Source organism: Ochotona curzoniae, unplaced genomic scaffold (assembly GCF_017591425.1).
Source record: "Ochotona curzoniae isolate NIBS_2020 unplaced genomic scaffold, NIBS_Ocur_1.0 patch374, whole genome shotgun sequence".
Taxonomy (NCBI): Eukaryota; Metazoa; Chordata; class Mammalia; order Lagomorpha; family Ochotonidae; genus Ochotona; species Ochotona curzoniae.
Window position 1 is genome coordinate 127,710 of NW_024466944.1, and position 18,220 is coordinate 145,929.

Consider the following 18,220-nt stretch of genomic DNA (forward strand, 5'->3'; position numbering starts at 1 on the left):
TTTTCAAAGACTTTACTTTAAAATGTTATTATTTCTCTTGGAGGACATAAAAAAGTCAGTAATGTAACACTTTTGTCTCTTTATAAGAATGTAATCTATGGAAATTCTGTCCTATTGAAAACTATCTTTTTCTAAGATATGTCTCTTGGTTACAAAATATTGATCATCATCTTCTGAAAGAAACATGAAAGCAACATGTTACTCCAGATGAGACACAAAACACACCAATTAAGAAAACTTCACTGTAATACTATGTATTTATATCTGGTATTTGTTTTTCTTCATTGGCAAATTTTGAACATGTGACATTAGGCCTCACAACTTAGATGATGAATAGAGATTCCCCCTTGCTCCCCCTTGCTCCTCTAAAGTCACGTCTATTTATCTTAAGGGATTTTATTTCACCAAAAATAATAGGTTATTTTAATATTCATGAAGACAAGAAGAATCACTTCTAGAAGAAAATAGTCAGATACATTTCTAAAGTTTCAGTACTCAGAAAGTGTGTTATAGATGTGTGCATTGGCATCCTAGCTTGCCTGATTATGACCTCACTTGCATTAATTTAGTTCTGTGTCATTGAGATCAATGAGGCCAGGCCAGCTCACTATCAATTCCAGGAAATCATTGACGTCATAAAATACAATACAACCACCATACTAGCAATGAAATGGTTCTTGCAACATCCAAGTTGGTGGCTGTCATAAAGTTCTTTATACTTTGGTGTGGGTACTATTGAAACAAGACAGGAGCTACACCAAGAATTATGCCAAATGTAAAACATACTGTAGCTGCTCTGTTGCATGACTGTGGCAGTCAATATGTGTGCTTACAGTTGGGAAATATGACAAAAAAAATTTAAAAGATAGGAAGCTAGAGGTCCAATGATATGTTAATTTTTAGTGCTTACTCCATTCCTAATTAAAGCCAAAGTAACCCATGAAAATTTCTCCTGTAGTGAACATCCAAAATTCTCTGTCTACAGTAATCTGCTGTTGGATTACGGGATTAGCTAGGGAAAAAATGTGAGCAAAGGTCCCAAACTGCAAATAACTTTTTGGCAATCAGAGACAGCAATGAGGCAGAAAAATCTGTTTCGGGTGAACTTTGATAAGTCAGTTCCCTTATCTATAAGTAATTTGATAGTTGAAGTTACATCATGCAGTGTGAGAACTCAGAACTCAGAAGTCAGAAAATATCAGAATATGATATTTTTAATGTATGATAATCAATCATACTCTTGGAGAATATTAATTTTTGTTGTCTGCACATTGGAGCTTTCACCGTAAAGAATGCCTATGTCAATGTTTTGGATGTTTTTCATATACTTTCCTTCATGTATTTCCCAATGTCTTGCATTTTTATCCATTTTTAAAGATTTTTTTATAATTTACATACATTTTTAAATTTTGATAATCTTTACATGGTTGATTAGGGCACAAAGTGTCAAGGGCTACAGGAAAGTGGGTACGCCCATTGTTTCCACATTAATACTATTTTATTTTTTTCTGTTTCTGGAGTAAGGGGAGCGATAAAGGGAGAAGACCCACCCAGAGTCTCACCCATCCCAGGTCCCCAATGTGGAGCATGCTCTGAGGGTCTTCCTCATGCAGTTTTGATAGTTCAAGAGTTGTGAATTGCTGCCAATTTTGCCATTCCAAGCACAATGAAATCTCTTCAGAATCCACTGGGTGACATAGTTTCTTCATGATTGGGGTTCTGAGATCAGCAGTTCAGTTGGAAGGATCCCCAAAGAAACTTCTTCTGAGGTGATCCCAGACCTGATTCTTGTGTGTGCTAGCCAGTACAGGGTCCAGCACAGTCTGTTGCCCCAGTCAACTTATGTACATGTTGGTGGTTGCAATTGCTGGGTCAGTTCTGTTCCCAGCCCTGTCTTCCATGCGAACCAATGGATGTTGTAGTCGAGCCGGATCCTATGCACTTCATATTCAGCCTTCACGCAAACAAGTGGGAGCTGTGGCCTAGTCGGGGTGACTCCCCATAACCTCCACCAGGCCTGCCCCCTATCCTGGTCCCCATGCTTGCCAGTATATACCACAAATGTGTTCAGTTTGTCCCACATCCCATTTAGCTCTCATACATGTCAATGAGTATTGAAGCCTAGTTCAACCCAACCAGCCCTGCCATCCAGCCCACACACATACTGACAGGTGCTGTTCTGTCTATCCACCCCTGCTCTAGTCCTAGTTTTCATGCTCTCCAGTGGGAGTGGTAACCCAAGAGGGAGGTGCCCATTATTTCCCTTCTAGACCACTCCCAGATTATGCACTCTTCAGGTGGTTCTGGAATTTAACTTGACAGAATTAGCCCCCAGTGCCAGCCTCTGCCAGCTGATGTTGCAGCTAAGCCCAACCAACCCTCATCCACTCTAATTTATGCTTGCACCAGTAGGAACAGTCATCCCAGCCTGGCTTTTCCCTGATCTAGTTCACATGAGGCCCACAGGTATTGTAGCCCTGCCTGGTCTGGTCTGCTCCCATCCCAATTCACACTCTCTAGTGGGAGTGGCTGTCGAGCAGGAAGAGTCCTCCACATTCCTCTTACCCAGCTTTACCCCCTCCTTCCCTGATTCTCACGTGTGCTGGTTAGGCACTGCGGCCAAGTCTGGTATGGCCCACCTCACCTTGGCATTTGCTAGTGGGTATTGTAGCCTGGTCCGGCCCGGCCCATCCCCAATTCCAGCTGATGCTGGTGAGGGTTACAGCCTAGTCCAGTCCAGCAGGCATCCAATCCCAGCCATAATGTGCACTGGTATGTGTTGCGACCATACCTGGCCCGACCCACACTGTTCTGGTGCTTGGATTCACCAGCGAGTGATGTGAACTGATTCAGCCTGGTTTGCCCCCGACCTATGCCAAATGTATGCCAGTGGGTATCTTTCTCTGGCCTGGTCTGGGTTGCTCCCTATCATGATTCTTGTGCTCACCTGCAGGGACTGTGTCCCGATAGAGGAGTTTCCCAAGCTCTTCCATCAGATTCTCTCCCTAATGCCAGATCTTATGCATACCAGTGGGTCTATGGGCCAGTCCTACTTAGTCCACCTCCTGTCCTGGCAGTAACAGTGGCCTCTCCTGATTGACCTTCAACTCATTCCGGTTCTATCTGTTGGATGTTTCAGCCCAGCCATGGCTTGTCAATACCCGGACACTGCTCACACATGACTCATTAGGGGTAGAGATCTAGCCTAGTCCGTCCTACATCTACCCTGGTTTTCCAGAGCACCAGATGTTGCTGGAGTCTAGCCCAGTTGGGTGTTCCCAGCCCACCCCAGTTCACACTTGTGCCAAGGGAGACTGCCGTCATATTCAGACTAGAATTCATCCCCCAGTCCAGCCCCCACACTCACTAGTGGGAACTCCAACCCAACATGTGTGTATCCCATAGCTCTCCAACCAGGCTTATTCCTAGCATTAGATTTTGTGCATGTCAGTTGTTGCTCTGACCCAGTTGGCTTAGCCCCTCACCTTTGCCTTTGATGCTGTGGCCTAATATCCCTGGCTCATGCAGACCAGTTGGTATAAGAGTCTAGCTCAGTATGACCTGTGCTCCAACCTGATTTCAGTACTTCCTTGTGAGTTAAGGTTTATTCGGTCCTGTCTGGTACACCTCCTTCCAGTTGCAGCTTGGCCCACCCCACAACCTATTTTGGGATGCACCTTCAGGTGGTGCTTCCTTGACCTGACCAGAGTACTATCAGTTCCTGCCAGAACCCCTGCCCCTTGGTCTCCTTGACCTAATCATTCTTTCTGGTTAAATGCCCTAGACTCTTTACCAACTGTGACTTAATGACCACAAAAGATACAAACCCTACTATCTGCAACTCTGATCCAGAAGCTGCTGGAATTGAGCTCTTAGACTGTTGATTGTCCCTGCAGTATTGTGCTTTACATAATGAGTTTTCTTCTTCCCAGAAGCAGTGGAGAAGCAAAGACCACTGAAACATCTTTGCTAACTGGTCTACATGCTGACGAGTCCTCCTATTCTATATCCCAGAAGCATCTGTGGACTGCCTATAATCGTACACCACAAATTCAGTATCTGTTGTCATCTCTCCAAATGTTTAGGAAAATCAGTTCAAGTGACAAAGAGGTGAGCATGAAACAAAGTAGACAACCAGTATAATCAGTGGTAGGTAAAAATCTTTAATAAGTTTTTAAATTCCATGTCCTCGGATACAGGACAATGTGAGAGCTCCAACTCTAAACAGGGTAGATCAATTAAGCAAAAGATTGGTGCCCTGTCAGCAGCATATGAGATGTTCCCTGTACTGTGGTCCACTTGCAGGAACTTGTAGTAGAAACCGTGAAAACAGCCTCGGTTTTAATATTCATCATCAAATGGGTAATCTGGATGTCCCATAGAGCTAAAAAAAAATAGTGTGCAATGTAAATTAAATTATCACATTTCTAGAAAACTATAGCTGTGATTTTATTGAGCATCCATTAGAAAAAATGTAGTAAGTTTGTTTACTTTCTGGCTTTAAAATCTGACATATTTATGACCAAGAATTTATGTTAAATGTATTTAATTATACTCAATGTTTTTCAAATTATATTTCTTTACCTAAACCTACAGAACTTGCAGAGTAAGAATTCAAGAATTATTCCTTTCACTTAACTGCGTTTGTCATTATGCAAACCAACACCTGATAGTGTCTCATATCATATTCTCAAGGATAACAGATGTATTTTGACTGCTTTTGAACAAGAACATATCCATGTACTTGTCAATGGTAAAGCAAAATAGGGTGCATAAGTTACTAGTAGGAATTGGAGATAATTTTATGACGTCTTCAATTATCTATGCACTACACTGCCCATCATACTTGGCATAGAATGCTGTGTTATAAACTTAATCTCATTTATAAGAGTCCAGTCTAAACATTTCCTGTATAAGTGATGTATTTTTATATTTTCCTAACTAGGGAAGATAACAAGTGATAACAATCAATATGTTTTGAAGCTAGTGGGAATTGATCACCATTTACCACTTTATATATTTGCACTGTCTATGGCAGTCCTCATTTTACTCTATTATAATCAAACATTAGCATTTATTACTCTTCTATCAATTTTGAATACACACAATTTTGTATTACACTAATCTCTTTTATACATTATCAAATTTATTTGCATCACAATTTAGAAACCCCATGGGTAGAATAAAGTTTTAATGCTTGAAAACCACATTTGTAGTACATTTTGCTGAGCTTCTGTAGCCTTATAAGACAAAAAGAAAGCAAAGGTTTTATTGACTATAAATTCTCTTCTACTATGGGATTTTTTTACTGCATTCTCCTTTAGTGGGAAGCCTATGCTTACAGCTTCAACCTTTGCACTGATATCATAATCTTATATTTCCATTGACTTTTTCTGGCCAACTACTCTGAAGAAAAATTTAGGAAGAGTCTGTAATAAACAAACGCTGAAAATAAAGGCAGAGTTTCAAACTATTAAAACATGAATTTTCAAGGATCTAAGGGACAAGTTCATATAGAGAACATTTCTCCGTATCGCTTCCCAAGATGAATTTTAAAGTTTTGCATATGTATTGCTTTCTACACTTTTCATTAGTTATATATTTATGTTAAAGAAAACAGAAATGTTACAAAGATTTTTCTGAATGTAAAGTGCTATTTTGTGAAGCAGTCTTGTCTTAAATAATAGTTATCTTGATCTATTCATGAAGTTTTCTTTAAAATAATATTAACACTTAAAGATCGTTGACAGTAATCAACATTTTGGAACTCTTGGCATCACCAAAGATACCTGAGTAACAGCGGGTGTTAACTTATGATGTCACCATTAAAATTTATCTATAAAATAGTTCTATTTTGTTGACGTAGTGCACATTCATCTGTTTTCTTTCCTCAGGAAATTGTTTCTGTGAATAAACTTTTGTAACTTCTAGAATTAATATTGATTTGTTCCAAAAATATAGTTGAAACTTCATTTAATTCCTTCATTCTTAAATATTCAAGTTGGGGAAGAGAGTGATGGCAAATAAGTCTACTAACATAGGTAGAAGCCCATTGGTACATTTTACAGTAGAAGCTATTTGAGATTATTTTGCACAAAGTCTACCACAAACAAAGCAATAATTCATACCAGTGAATTTTGGTATTAAAGATAGTGATATTGTTTAGTAATAAGTCTTAATGTAAAATCTTGCAAGGTTAATTTTCTTAATGGCTTAAGACTTAGGGAAACATGCAGATGAAAGAAAGGGATTGCCTAAAACAACATGGCAGTTGGAAATAACATAACTGGTAAGAACTGAGTAATTCAAAAGAATGAGTGAGAAACTTTGCTGGAAGAGTAAGATAATATCATTTTACAAATGCTGAATTAGGCATCACCATTGGTTTCCATACTTCGTTTACACAGACAATAGGAAAATATGGGTTAGTAGATATCCCATATTTCACCTCAGAAAATAAACGAATGTAATGTGTTTACCAAAAACACTTACAAATCAGCAGGAGCGTATCGAAGATTTTTGTCCAAGCCTTCTAGAGCATTCATGTCTTCTGAAGACAACTGAAAGTCAAATACCTGTTTGAGAAGTATAATATGTTATTACTTTTATGGTGAATATTTATCAATCTGGGAAAATCTCAAATAATTTGAGGCATCAAGCCAAACATCCATCAACATATTTTTAATGTTTGTGAGAATGTTAACTTGAATGATCATTATGGAGGACAGTATAGAGATTCCTCAGATATCTGAAAATATGTCAACCACTGACCCAACCATCCCAATTCTGGGGTCTGTCCAAAGAAAATGAAATCAGCAGTACCTTACTGTTATTGTAGCTCAATTCACAATAGTCAGATATGAAATCTACCCAGATATCCATCAACTGATCACTGCATGTTTTAATACTCAATATAATACTATGCAGCCATAACGAAGAAAGAAACCTTGTGTTTTCCATCAAAGTAGAACTAACAGGATAACATTATGCTTAGTGAAATTAGCCAGACCCTAACAAGACAAGTATTACATGTTTCTCTGGTTTGTGGTAGCTAAAACATAGACTTTTTAAAAAAACTGAATATAAAAGTTCATGCTTATAAAATACAGTCCAAGAAAATTATAGTAAAAGTTCAAAGAAAAACTAATAAAAAAGGAGGAAAGAGGGAGAGAAGGCTGGAATCAAGGAGGGAAGTATCATCATGCTGTTACAATTGTATAATGAAACAGATGAAATGTGTTCTCTTTATATTGATAATGAAAAATAAACACTAAGTGTGAAGTAGGCATTTTGGCACAGAGGATGAATCTATCACCTGTAATCTCATCAGTCATCCCATATGGACAACAGTTAGAAACCCAGCTGTTATAATTCTGGTCCAGGCCCCTGGAAATGTTCCTTGAAAATTAGGACAGGATGGCCTAAGTGCTTGGGCCTCTCCACCTGTGTGGCTGTTCCAGATGTTTTTTTAGGCTACTGGCTTTGGCCTGTTTCACTGCCATCCATTTCAATCATTTAGGGATTGAAGAATTAAACTAGCCATCTTTCTTTCTCTCTCTCTCTCTCTCTCTCTCTCTCTCTCTCTGTTACTCACTCTTTTTCTGTAGCTCTGCCTATGAAATAAATATCTAAGAATCTTAAAAAATAACCACTAGATGAATAACAAATAAAAGAGCACTACTCAATATAGTATATTAGAGTCTCACAACACTACAAAAGGAGATCTCAATATCAGATGTGAAAAATAGCTGAAACTATTTAAAGAGGATAGAATTATTTATTTACAAGACCTAGAAGAAACTAAAGGCAAACTTAGAAATGTGACATAATTCAGTAAAGTTTATACCCCACAATTATGTAGAGAAAGAAAAGAAAACATTGCCAATTTGAAAAAGAAAACAAGTGTTTTAAAATTTTTCTTGAAATTAATGGAGAGTATCCGCAAAATATCAAGCAACTGCTTAAATATAGTATTAAATATAGTATTCTATATGAAAATCGAAAAGTGATTATAAATTTTATATAAAAGATAATTTAGTAAAGAGCAACCAAGATTTTTTTGAATATGAGGAGTTAGTAAATGTGTTATCTTACTGGAAACAAGTTTATTTTCCAATGACATGAAGACATTGTAGAAAAGAAAACAATCCATTGAAGAGAGGAATGTATGAACACATGGCATTTGAGGGTGAGTAATCTTTGTTGTGTAAAAATATTACACAGATGCTATTGCAGAATAAGTGAAAGACAGAGAATCCTTATTTACCAGTTCACTTGCCAAATATCTGTAAGAATTGATGCTGAGAAATGCAGAATCTAGGGACCCGGGGTCAATCTGGAGCACTCACAAGGGTTGCATGAAACCAAGAACTTGGGGAGTAATTTATTGCTTCCCACAGAGTGTACAAACACCAACTGGATCAAAAGGTTGACTGGAGCTCAAATCCAGGCATTTGAGTATGGATAATGGGCATCTCAAGAGTGGCTCAAATCCTTTTACTTAATATTAAAGCACATATGCATGTCAATGTATTCTTATAAGGATTTAACACAGTATTGCCAGACACATCATTTGTATTAATAACCTAATTTAGGAAGAAAGAAAATAATCATTTCACATGTAATGGGAAATAATATAATTTTCTCCATATAGAGAAATATGACATGTGTCAGTCACTAACATGCAAACATTCAGCAAATGTAGGAATTTTTGATCATGAAAATACATTGTGAAGAGAAAAAAAAATAAGGAAAGGATCTGTGAGAATAGTTTTTTTCAAGTTTCTAATTTTTGTTAATTTGAAATACAAGGCCAGAGAGAAAGAGAATGAATCAGTCTTCCATCTGCTAGTTCATTCCACAAACAGCCACAATGGCCAGGGCTTGGTGAAGCTGAGGTTATGAGCCAGACGGTTCTATCACAGTGCACATGTGGATGAGAGCCATCTAGTTAGGCCATCCTCTATTTCTCTTTTTGGCGTTTTAGAAGGGAGCTGGATAAGAAGTAAAACAGCTTCTCCAAGGAATTCAAATCTGCTTCTATATTCAATACTGGTGTTGCAAGCAATAACTTAACTTGCTCCACCAGATGCCAGATGCAAGAACATATTTTAACAACTGAATCTCAATAAAAAAGTAAAGACCAGTATATGTAAATGTAGTAGATGAATTAGAAAAAATATTCCCCAATACTTCACTCATTTAGGCCCTATGACTTTTTGGATCCATTATCTATTACCCTATGACTTCAGTGTGGCCTAGTCTGTATTATGGTCATAGAATTTGCCAGAAGTAATTATTTTCAGTAATTATTTGAGAAAGTTTTGCCTGTTTCCAATCATTGCTTTTGGAGTGTGCTATATAGTGAGGTAAGGCTGAGGTACCAGAGTCGGGGATGAGAAACTATATTGAGAAGGGCTGAGGAAACGCACACAACTTAGAAGAAAACTACCTCATTTACACGTGTGAAGGGTGTTTTTTTTTCAACAACTGTAATAGCTAATGGTAAAATAATGGAGTCTTACTTCGAAACAGAAACACAATCAATCTATTCAAATGGACCAAAAATGAATACATACTATACTACATTAAAAAAAAAACAAAGTGAAAAAATCTTAGAAGTATTATACTACATGAATTTTAAGTTTGTAAAAATATAGACAAAAAGCTGCATAATAAAATGCCCTAATTTCAAAAATGAAGAAGTGTTTTACATATATCTAAACAGTAAATAGACAAGTCAATGCTGCATATTGATTCTTTGTGTTCTATTAATTCATATTTATTTCTATGCATTATTTCTCAAAAATAAACAGAAAGAAACCTTGAATGACTGAATGAATATTAGGTCCAAAGATGACTTCACATCTTGAAAGAACAGATGTGAAGGGCACTATTTTAGGATCTTACATTCCTCCCCTCCCACGTGTTCATCACCTGAATATTCTCCTTGAGCTCTCTCTCAATGAAGCTCTTGGCCAGGACCACAACTCCACGTTGCAACTGGTAGCGAAGGGCAATCAGGGCTGGACTTCGCTTGTGCTTTTTGGCCAAGGAACAAATCACTGGATCTTCCAAGAGAACTGGGGAGCTCTGGTCCACCCTTAAATGGAAGGTAGAAAGACTTAACTAATGAGTATTCAATTTGTTAGAGGTTTGACAAATAAACCAGGGACACACTCTGGAGTAGTGCTTCTGAATAGTGGGCCCTGAGCAGCTGCTCCAGTATCATCTGAGTCATTGCTACAAGCACATATTATTCCCTCTCCTTGAGCCAAGCGAGTATAAATCTAACTGTTGTATGTCAATAGTGTTAAATTAATAGTGCTCTTTCACATAAGATTTCTGGGTTTGTTTGTTGGTTGGTTGGTTTGGTTTACCATTTTGGATCTCGACTTGATCCCAGAGCACAATAAGCCACCAGAACAACGTCTTTGGACTTGCAGAAATCCAGCAGTTTTCTCTGGTTGAGATAGGGGTGACATTCTACCTGTAGAGAAAACGGATAGAAAGGTCTCAGAGCATCTGCAACACTAATATTAAAATAAAGAGGAACTATAAAAAGTGAAATGCATGGAATTTGTTCTCCTGATGTTAATAAAAAATTTAAAACAAAAGCAAAGATTAGAAATAAAATGCAAAATCGAAACAAACATGTTGTCATATAAGAATTCTTAACTTTGCTTTAAAGACTTATTTGTGTATATAATTTGAAAGGCATATATAGAGAAAGAGAGATTGAGAAATAAATAGGGTGAAAGAGAGAATGAGAGTAAGAGAGAGAGAGAGAGCTTGATGTTGACTGTAACCTTCCTTGATCATCTTTGCATCCCTTATTATTACACATATATCGGCACTAAAATCTTCTCACTGCTTGATAAGACATTACCAAGCACAGAGACAATGCATGGCAGTACTTGCTCCTAAACAAACTGCAGATTTGCCTATAGAATCTCTCTTCCAAAGCATATGTGGGATAGGAGTGGAGGGTAAATGGACTCCTGCCGCTGGTACAGAAACAAGGGAATAAAGGGCAACAGGATAGGAGATGGCTGAGTCCTCACCTGGTTGCACACAGGCTTGTACTTAAGACCTGGCTTATTCAGAATCTTCTCCAACTGCCTGCGGTTGAAGTTAGATACACCAATCGACTTGACTAGTCCTGCATCCTTGCACTTTTCCAAAACCTGAGAGGAAAGATTGTGAAACAATATTTCCATAATTGGCTAGAGTAATACAAAGGCAAGGTGATATGTTTTTTTAAAAAGCGCCATCAAAAGATTATAATGAAGCTAATGGGCTGATGAAAGAGAAAACTAAGTAAAAACTTGGGATAGGGGGATGATCACATTAAGAAAAATCCCTAAGGTGAACACTGTGGTAGCGTCAGTTGAGCTTCTGCCTTGGTTCTGGTATTCTACATGGACACAGGTTGACTCTGGTTGCTGCACCTTCAATCCCCTCCTGATGTGGCTGTGAGGGCAGCAGGAGATCAGTCAACTTCTTGGTCCCTGCATCCACATGAAAGACCCAGTGAAGCATCCGGCTCCTGGCTCCTGGCTCCTGGCTCCTGGCTTTGGGCAGGCCCTGTCCACAGCAGCTATAGCTGTAGGGGAATGAACCAGTGGATGAAAAAACTTTCTCCCTCTCTCTTTGTCTCTTTTAATCTGTAACTCTGACTTTAAAGTAAATAAAACAATCTTTTAAAAAGTAAAACAAATTCCTGTTTCATCTAGAGGAAACTTTTTTTCAAATTCATCTCCATTTCTCTCTGTGGTATCTTAGTTTTACCTTATTTCTCATTATAGCACACTAATTCTTAATAGTATGTATGATCTATTCTTTTAAGTTTAAGTCACCTGATGTCAACTCTTTCTGCTTTCTTTTTACTAATTCTTCCAAATACTTACCTCCCAAGTGGCACAGATATCCACAGACTCAAGTATTATTTTTCCTTTTTCATCAGCAGGGAATATTTCCTCCCCAGGCTAGAATAGAAACCAGTCATTTTTAACTATACAATCAATTTCACATATGCACACCATAGCAATACACGCAGATGCATTTAACGTGAGAACAATAAACTTCAATGAAATATAAGAAGCAACATTCCACAGACACATATTTGCATTGTGTGTTTATGAAGTTGTGAATAACGTGATTACAGACAGATTCCTTTCTTTGCATTATGTATTTTGTGTGTGGTACTAAATACAATTTTCAAATTCCTAACGGCGTTTCATTTACTGCTCTTACTTTGTGTACTCTGATCTTTAGAGAAAATCTATATCTCTTTCACTGTAAAAATAAATAATAAACAAAATTTTAAAATCAATTTACATAACCTTGATCTCAGGCAACAATGATTTACAATGTTCACGGAGGCTATAATATGCACATAAAACAACATGCAATTGTACTACAGAAGAAGAATCAGTGTTCTATTTACAATAATTGTAGTACTGTAATATGCAGATCAACTATCAAATGTTAGTACACATTAGTTTAGAAGTGAGAAGACTCAGAAAAGAAGTAATAAAACTGTGGTAGGGCTATGGAAAATCATCCATGCTTGGTCTCCCCATTTATATAACACAATAGATGATATTGCTTAAGCCAGTTTGAGAGTGTTTCTTCACCTTATATACATTAAACTTCTGCAAGTATGTCAGTATCATTTTCTTCTTTCATTAACATGATAGTCACATTAACAGATAAGTGGAACAAATTTAATCTTGATAGCTGCCTACCTTCATTCCTATTGGGTAATGCATAAGGTACAGATCAATATAGTCCAGTTGAAGTCTTTTCAGTGACTCTTCCAAACCTTTCCGGACCAGCTCTGGTCGAAAGAAAGTGCACCAAAGCTTCAGGGTAAACAAAGGAAATTGTGCTGAATGAACACATTAACCAAATATCTTGGTTTCCTTCATCTAATATTGACCCTTCCTTTAATGATTAGACATTAATGAACACAGAGAGCACTTATTGCTTCTTCTTTGGTTTCCTGTGTGCTAACAGAAGATAATAATAGTACACCTAACACCCATGGTGGATATTACAACAGAAATAAGTATGCCACCAATTAATAGTAATGGTCATTTCTTTCAGCATGTTTGGTGAAATTTTGCAAGTCAAAGAGTTAATGATGTTGGAAAGAAACAAACAAATTTACATGAAAAATTCAATAAGCAAAAAGCACAATGAAAAAACCTTAATAACAAATTTGGAAAGCAAAAGAAAGTATATATGATATTAATGAAGAAATTTTTTTAAATTGTATGAGATAATAAAGAAATTTTAAATAAAAAATATCATTAATCTATGGAATGCCATTATCTGAATCTTCAAAATTCTTTAAATAATAGAGGAAAAGAATGTCTAAATAAACCTCATCAATTACATATTATCAGAAAGCTTCCTTTATTTCTAGAAAGTCTTGGACATCTAAAACATGTAGCTCATAAAATCCCAAACAGGAATAATCAGAAAACATCATCAACACATCATATTATTCTCAAACATTGAAAGGAAAACACATATTTTCCTTGAAAAATTTTTAAAATTGTAAGAGAAAAACATGAGATCACTTTTAAAGGAAATCTGATGAGACTGATAGATTTTAACAAGGCGCTAATGGCCAGGTCAAGTGAGAGAATGCAGTCTAAGTTAAAAAAAAAAAAAAACTGCTGACTCACAATATGTTATCCAGGGAAAAGTTCATTCATTAATGAAGGCAAAATAAACACCTTCCAAGAAATTGTCTTTGAAATTTAAAGAATTTATCACTGACTAACCAGCACTACAAATGAGTCTTAAGGAAACAGAAGCAGAGTAAGACAGTCAACATCATAAAACAATGTGAAGTAGAAAATCGACTAATGAAAAAGCAAAGAATATCAAAAGCAAAACAAAACAAAATCAAACATAAAACCCAAAATATTATGGAAAAATAAAAAAAGATAGGACCAGGAAATTATCAATAAGCTTGAATGTCAATAGGCTGAGTTCCCCTGGGGGGGGAGGGGGAGGAATAATATGGCTGAAAGGATGAGAAAACAAGACTCAATTATATTCTGAGTACAAGAAACAACTGTACCAGTTAAGAAATGAAGACAATAAAAATGACTGAATGGGAAAAGTTATTCCATGCAGAAGGAAAGTAAGTACAGCAGAAAAAGCTAAATCTATCTCAGACAAACTAAACTGTAAGAGGACAACCGCTCAGAGACAGAGAAAGTCAATATGGACTGATCAAGGGATCTGTTCCACAAGAAAATATGACTATGGCCGAAGTACACAGAGGCAGCATTGGGGCATCCATTTTCATTTAAAAATGCTTATAAAGCTAAAGAAGGACATAAGCTCCAATTTAATATTGCAGGGGATATTAACATCTAATTTACATGAGTGGGTGTATTAAATGGGAAAAAAACCCAACTAGGAAGCAACAGAGATGATGTACTCTATATAATGAGTGAACTAATGGATAAGTAGGCTAATGAGGAACACCCCATCCCACAGCTAGGGAACCCACTTTCTAACTTCTTCAGAATGTAGAACACTCCTAAGGAAAGATCAAATACTAGGCAATAAAAAAGTCTCAACACTCTTTTAATGAAATCATATCATATATCTTTTATTTTTTAATATATTTTAATTTAATATGATCTTATTGAAAACAGACTAGTAGTAACAGAATGCAAGGGCTTCATGGTAATGCATCTTTTGAGTGTGGAAGTAAGATCAACTTCTCAACAACGAAGTCATGTAATTCTCATACCCATAAATTACATTTTTTAGCACACTTACACATCAAATATGCAGTACCTTTGAAGTTAAGAATATGTCTTCTCTCTTCACAGTGCCATCTGCAATCTTGCTTCGGATGGCCTGACCGACTTCCTTTTCATTTTGGTAAGCACAAGCAGTATCAACATGCCGGAATCCAATATCTATAGCTATTTTCGTGGCATCGCCAGCCTCACTCTTAGGAACCTAGAAAAGCAGTCACAAATGATATTTGGAGGTCAATGTGACTAGAATTAGTTTAGACATCATCAGTGGCTTTCACGATGATCATTTTTTCTCATGCCTTAGAATAAGTCTGTATTCTTTGGGAAATGCAAGCATACCAGTTTGTCTGTATCTTCCCTAATTAGAACAATTGGAGATAGTTTAGCTCAGGAATTTCCTCTCCCTGGGCAAATCACTTGTGTTAAAGTTCCTCAGGAACTATGCCAGGTATATTGACGTGATGGAGGAATACAAGGATGCAGCAAAATATTCATATGATGGTTGCAATTTATGTAATAACTTCACAAAGAAAAGATAACAGTGAGAAAATAAATAAAATATTCTTAAAATGCTGTGTAAGCTTCTGTCTGTTTTCACTCAGTGAAATAAAGAGAATGCATTCTATACCATAGAAATTGAACTTGAATATTTTTTTTAACACATATCCCTAAAGAAGGAATTTGATTTAGAGTCTCCTTTCCTCAGCTTTTTCATTGAGATTGCTTGGTTTGTATCCTCTTTTAACCTGCACATGTTTCAGTTCCTCAAGGAAAACAGGTAAGTATATGTACTACTCTTTCCACAGGCCACGTTGTTACTACCACATCTGAATAAGCTAGAAGATGGGGAGTATGTGAGGCTAATCAGGGCAAGATCGAAAACAGACAGTTAAATAAACAGTAACTGTTACATTCATTCTTTTCTTTAGAGGCTTTCTGTCAGCCCTCCTCCCTCTCACCAATGCAATAACCGTACACCTGTATACCCAATAGACCAAATCGTGCTGCAGCAGGTAAAGCTGTCACCTAGGACACTAGCATCCCATATGGACATCAGTTTGAATTCCAGCTTCACTCCTTCTGATCCAGCTCCCTGGTAGCATAGCTGGGCTCCACTACTGATCCAGTTCTCTGACAATGTGCCTAAACCAACAGCATGAGATAAACCAAGCTCTTGAATTCCTACAAATACATGGAAGACCCAAATGAAGGAAGAGGCCCTGGGTTTAATGTGACCCAGTTCTAGCTGCTGTAGCCATTTGGGCAATATACCAATACATAAAAGTGCTCCATCAGTCCTTGCCTATCTTCCTGTAACTGTTTCTCACACACACACACACACACACGCAAAATGCAGGGCCAGACATGGCTAAAATCTCCTTGCATATGTCAGGATTCTGTATGGGAACAGGTTGCAATTCCAGCAACACTGCTTCCTGTCCAGCTTCCTACTTGCAGCCTTGGAAAGCAGACCAGGATGGCCCAAAGAGTTGGGACCCAGCACCCACGTAGGAGACACAGAAGAGGCTCTTGGTTCCTGGCTTCAAATTGGTGCAGCTCCAGCCTTTGCAGTCACTCAGTGCCACTTGGGGAGTGAAGCAATAGAGGGAAGATCTTCCTCTCTGTTTCTCCCCCTCTCTGTATATCTTCCTTTCCAATAAAAATAAAATAAATGTTTAAAAACTTCAAACTTTTCTAAATAATTAAAAAGTGTACTCAAAGGATATATATTTTCACATGAGAAATTGACTGTGGCATGTAAGGCTTATCCCATTCATCAACATCCCCTAAAAACAGGCCATTTCTTTTACTCAAGGGATAAACAGCACAAATTAACAAATCATTAGCTTTCCAAAATTAGATAAGGATATGAAAATATTTGTTACAGACAAACAGCTTATTGAAACAAATTATTTTCCATTGATTGGATGGTTTGACATTATTCAACCTAATAACAATGAAGCAGAAACTAGATCCTGCTGTCCTCCCCTGTCACCGGACCTCAATTGTCATAGCTTTGAGGGCAATGAAGCAAAACAACAACAACAACAACAACAACAACAACAAAGGCCAAGATTTCACCTGGTGCCCTTAATCCTTCCCTCTTCTTCCGGTCATCTCACTTTGAAAAGTAGCTATTCACACTTGTCTTCACAATACTCTTCATTCATTTCCTTCAGTCTTACAGAAGAATAAACTAAAGTTCAAATTTGAGTCCAAAGTCATACAATTATGTAATCAATGGACAACAGTTCTGAAACTGCTTTATGGTGCTCAGTTTTGTTTATTACGTTTGTATACCATATTGCACTGAGTTTTGCATTCGTTACCATGAATCAACAATTAAAATCTTGCTACTAACAAGTTCCCACTAGTTCCTAACACAATAGTGTGTTTTCATTCAGCCAAACGTCTCATAGGTGAGACTATAGCAGAAGGAGAAGTCTACTTTACCCAAGTGCAGTAATTACTGTGCAGTACTGCGCTAACCCTTGAGCAAATTATTGCTGATTGCTGTGTCATTATTTATTGGGAGGTGCAAATATTTCTTGAATTGAGAAAAAAGAAGAGAAACTGCTTCATCTACATTCGAATACCAGATATGTAAGCTTACAATGGACTCTCTTTACCAAAGTGAATAGACTGAAACACGAAGCAAAACAAGTTTCCGGACACACCCACGGGGGATCTGACTATCAGGCAGCACAAAGTGTTTCCAAGTTCAACTTTCAGCATGAAATAACTCTAGCCTAGGGAATTGAGGAATGAAATGAAATTGGCAACCACACAGGAACTTGTGCACTTCAAGATCTAAGTCACAAAACTCCTATCCTGGGTCTGTCTTCTTTTGTTCCATCAAGCACAAAGCAAGTTAATTACCGCATCAGGTGCATAGGTGCCAAGTCCCAGTGCGGGAATGAAGCGACCATCACTTAGTGCCACACGCTGAAACTTGGAATCCATTGCTTTCACTCTGCTGGCCAAGAGCAGTCTGCTTCTTTGCGCTGTGTTCACAGAAACAGCCGGAAGTCAGCGCCCCAGCTGCCTGTCCCTTATTTTATAGCAGCTGGGAGGAGTGAATTTAAAGCAGTATTCCACATTTAATCAGTTACTTGGAAACAATTTACTGCTTCTTATCAGATTTTTTTTGTTGTTACAGACAAAAAAAGAAACAAGCACATCTAGAAAAGTGTTCACTTTAGACTCTTTCACGTGTCATAAACAAGTTGCAAAATGTTGATCAAATGAAGAAATGACTTTGTTAGACTACAATACATGTGATATCTATGACTTTGTTTTATTTTTGTTGTGAGAATTCCATTCCAATAACACAGTTTCTAAACAATTAGCTGTCTCGTAGTACACACAAATACATACATACAGAAGTTTAATCATTGCACAAATTTCCAAGACTGGCCCTTAAT

General features: G+C 37.3%; 1 protein-coding gene across 1 annotated transcript; it reads right to left on the reverse strand.

Moving 5' to 3' along the window:
- Positions 1–4,138: 4,138 nt before the first annotated feature.
- On the reverse strand, positions 4,139–17,838 carry LOC121167479 (prostaglandin-E(2) 9-reductase-like). Its single transcript, XM_040996917.1, has 9 exons — positions 17,676–17,838; positions 14,830–14,997; positions 12,750–12,866; positions 11,910–11,987; positions 11,064–11,186; positions 10,380–10,489; positions 9,937–10,102; positions 6,493–6,575; positions 4,139–4,384 (listed from the first exon to the last, which is right to left on the reverse strand). Exons 1-9 carry the CDS (start codon positions 17,757–17,759, stop codon positions 4,342–4,344), a joined length of 972 nt encoding a protein of 323 aa, XP_040852851.1. The 5' UTR covers positions 17,760–17,838; the 3' UTR covers positions 4,139–4,341.
- Between the last annotated feature and the right edge of the window lie 382 nt (positions 17,839–18,220).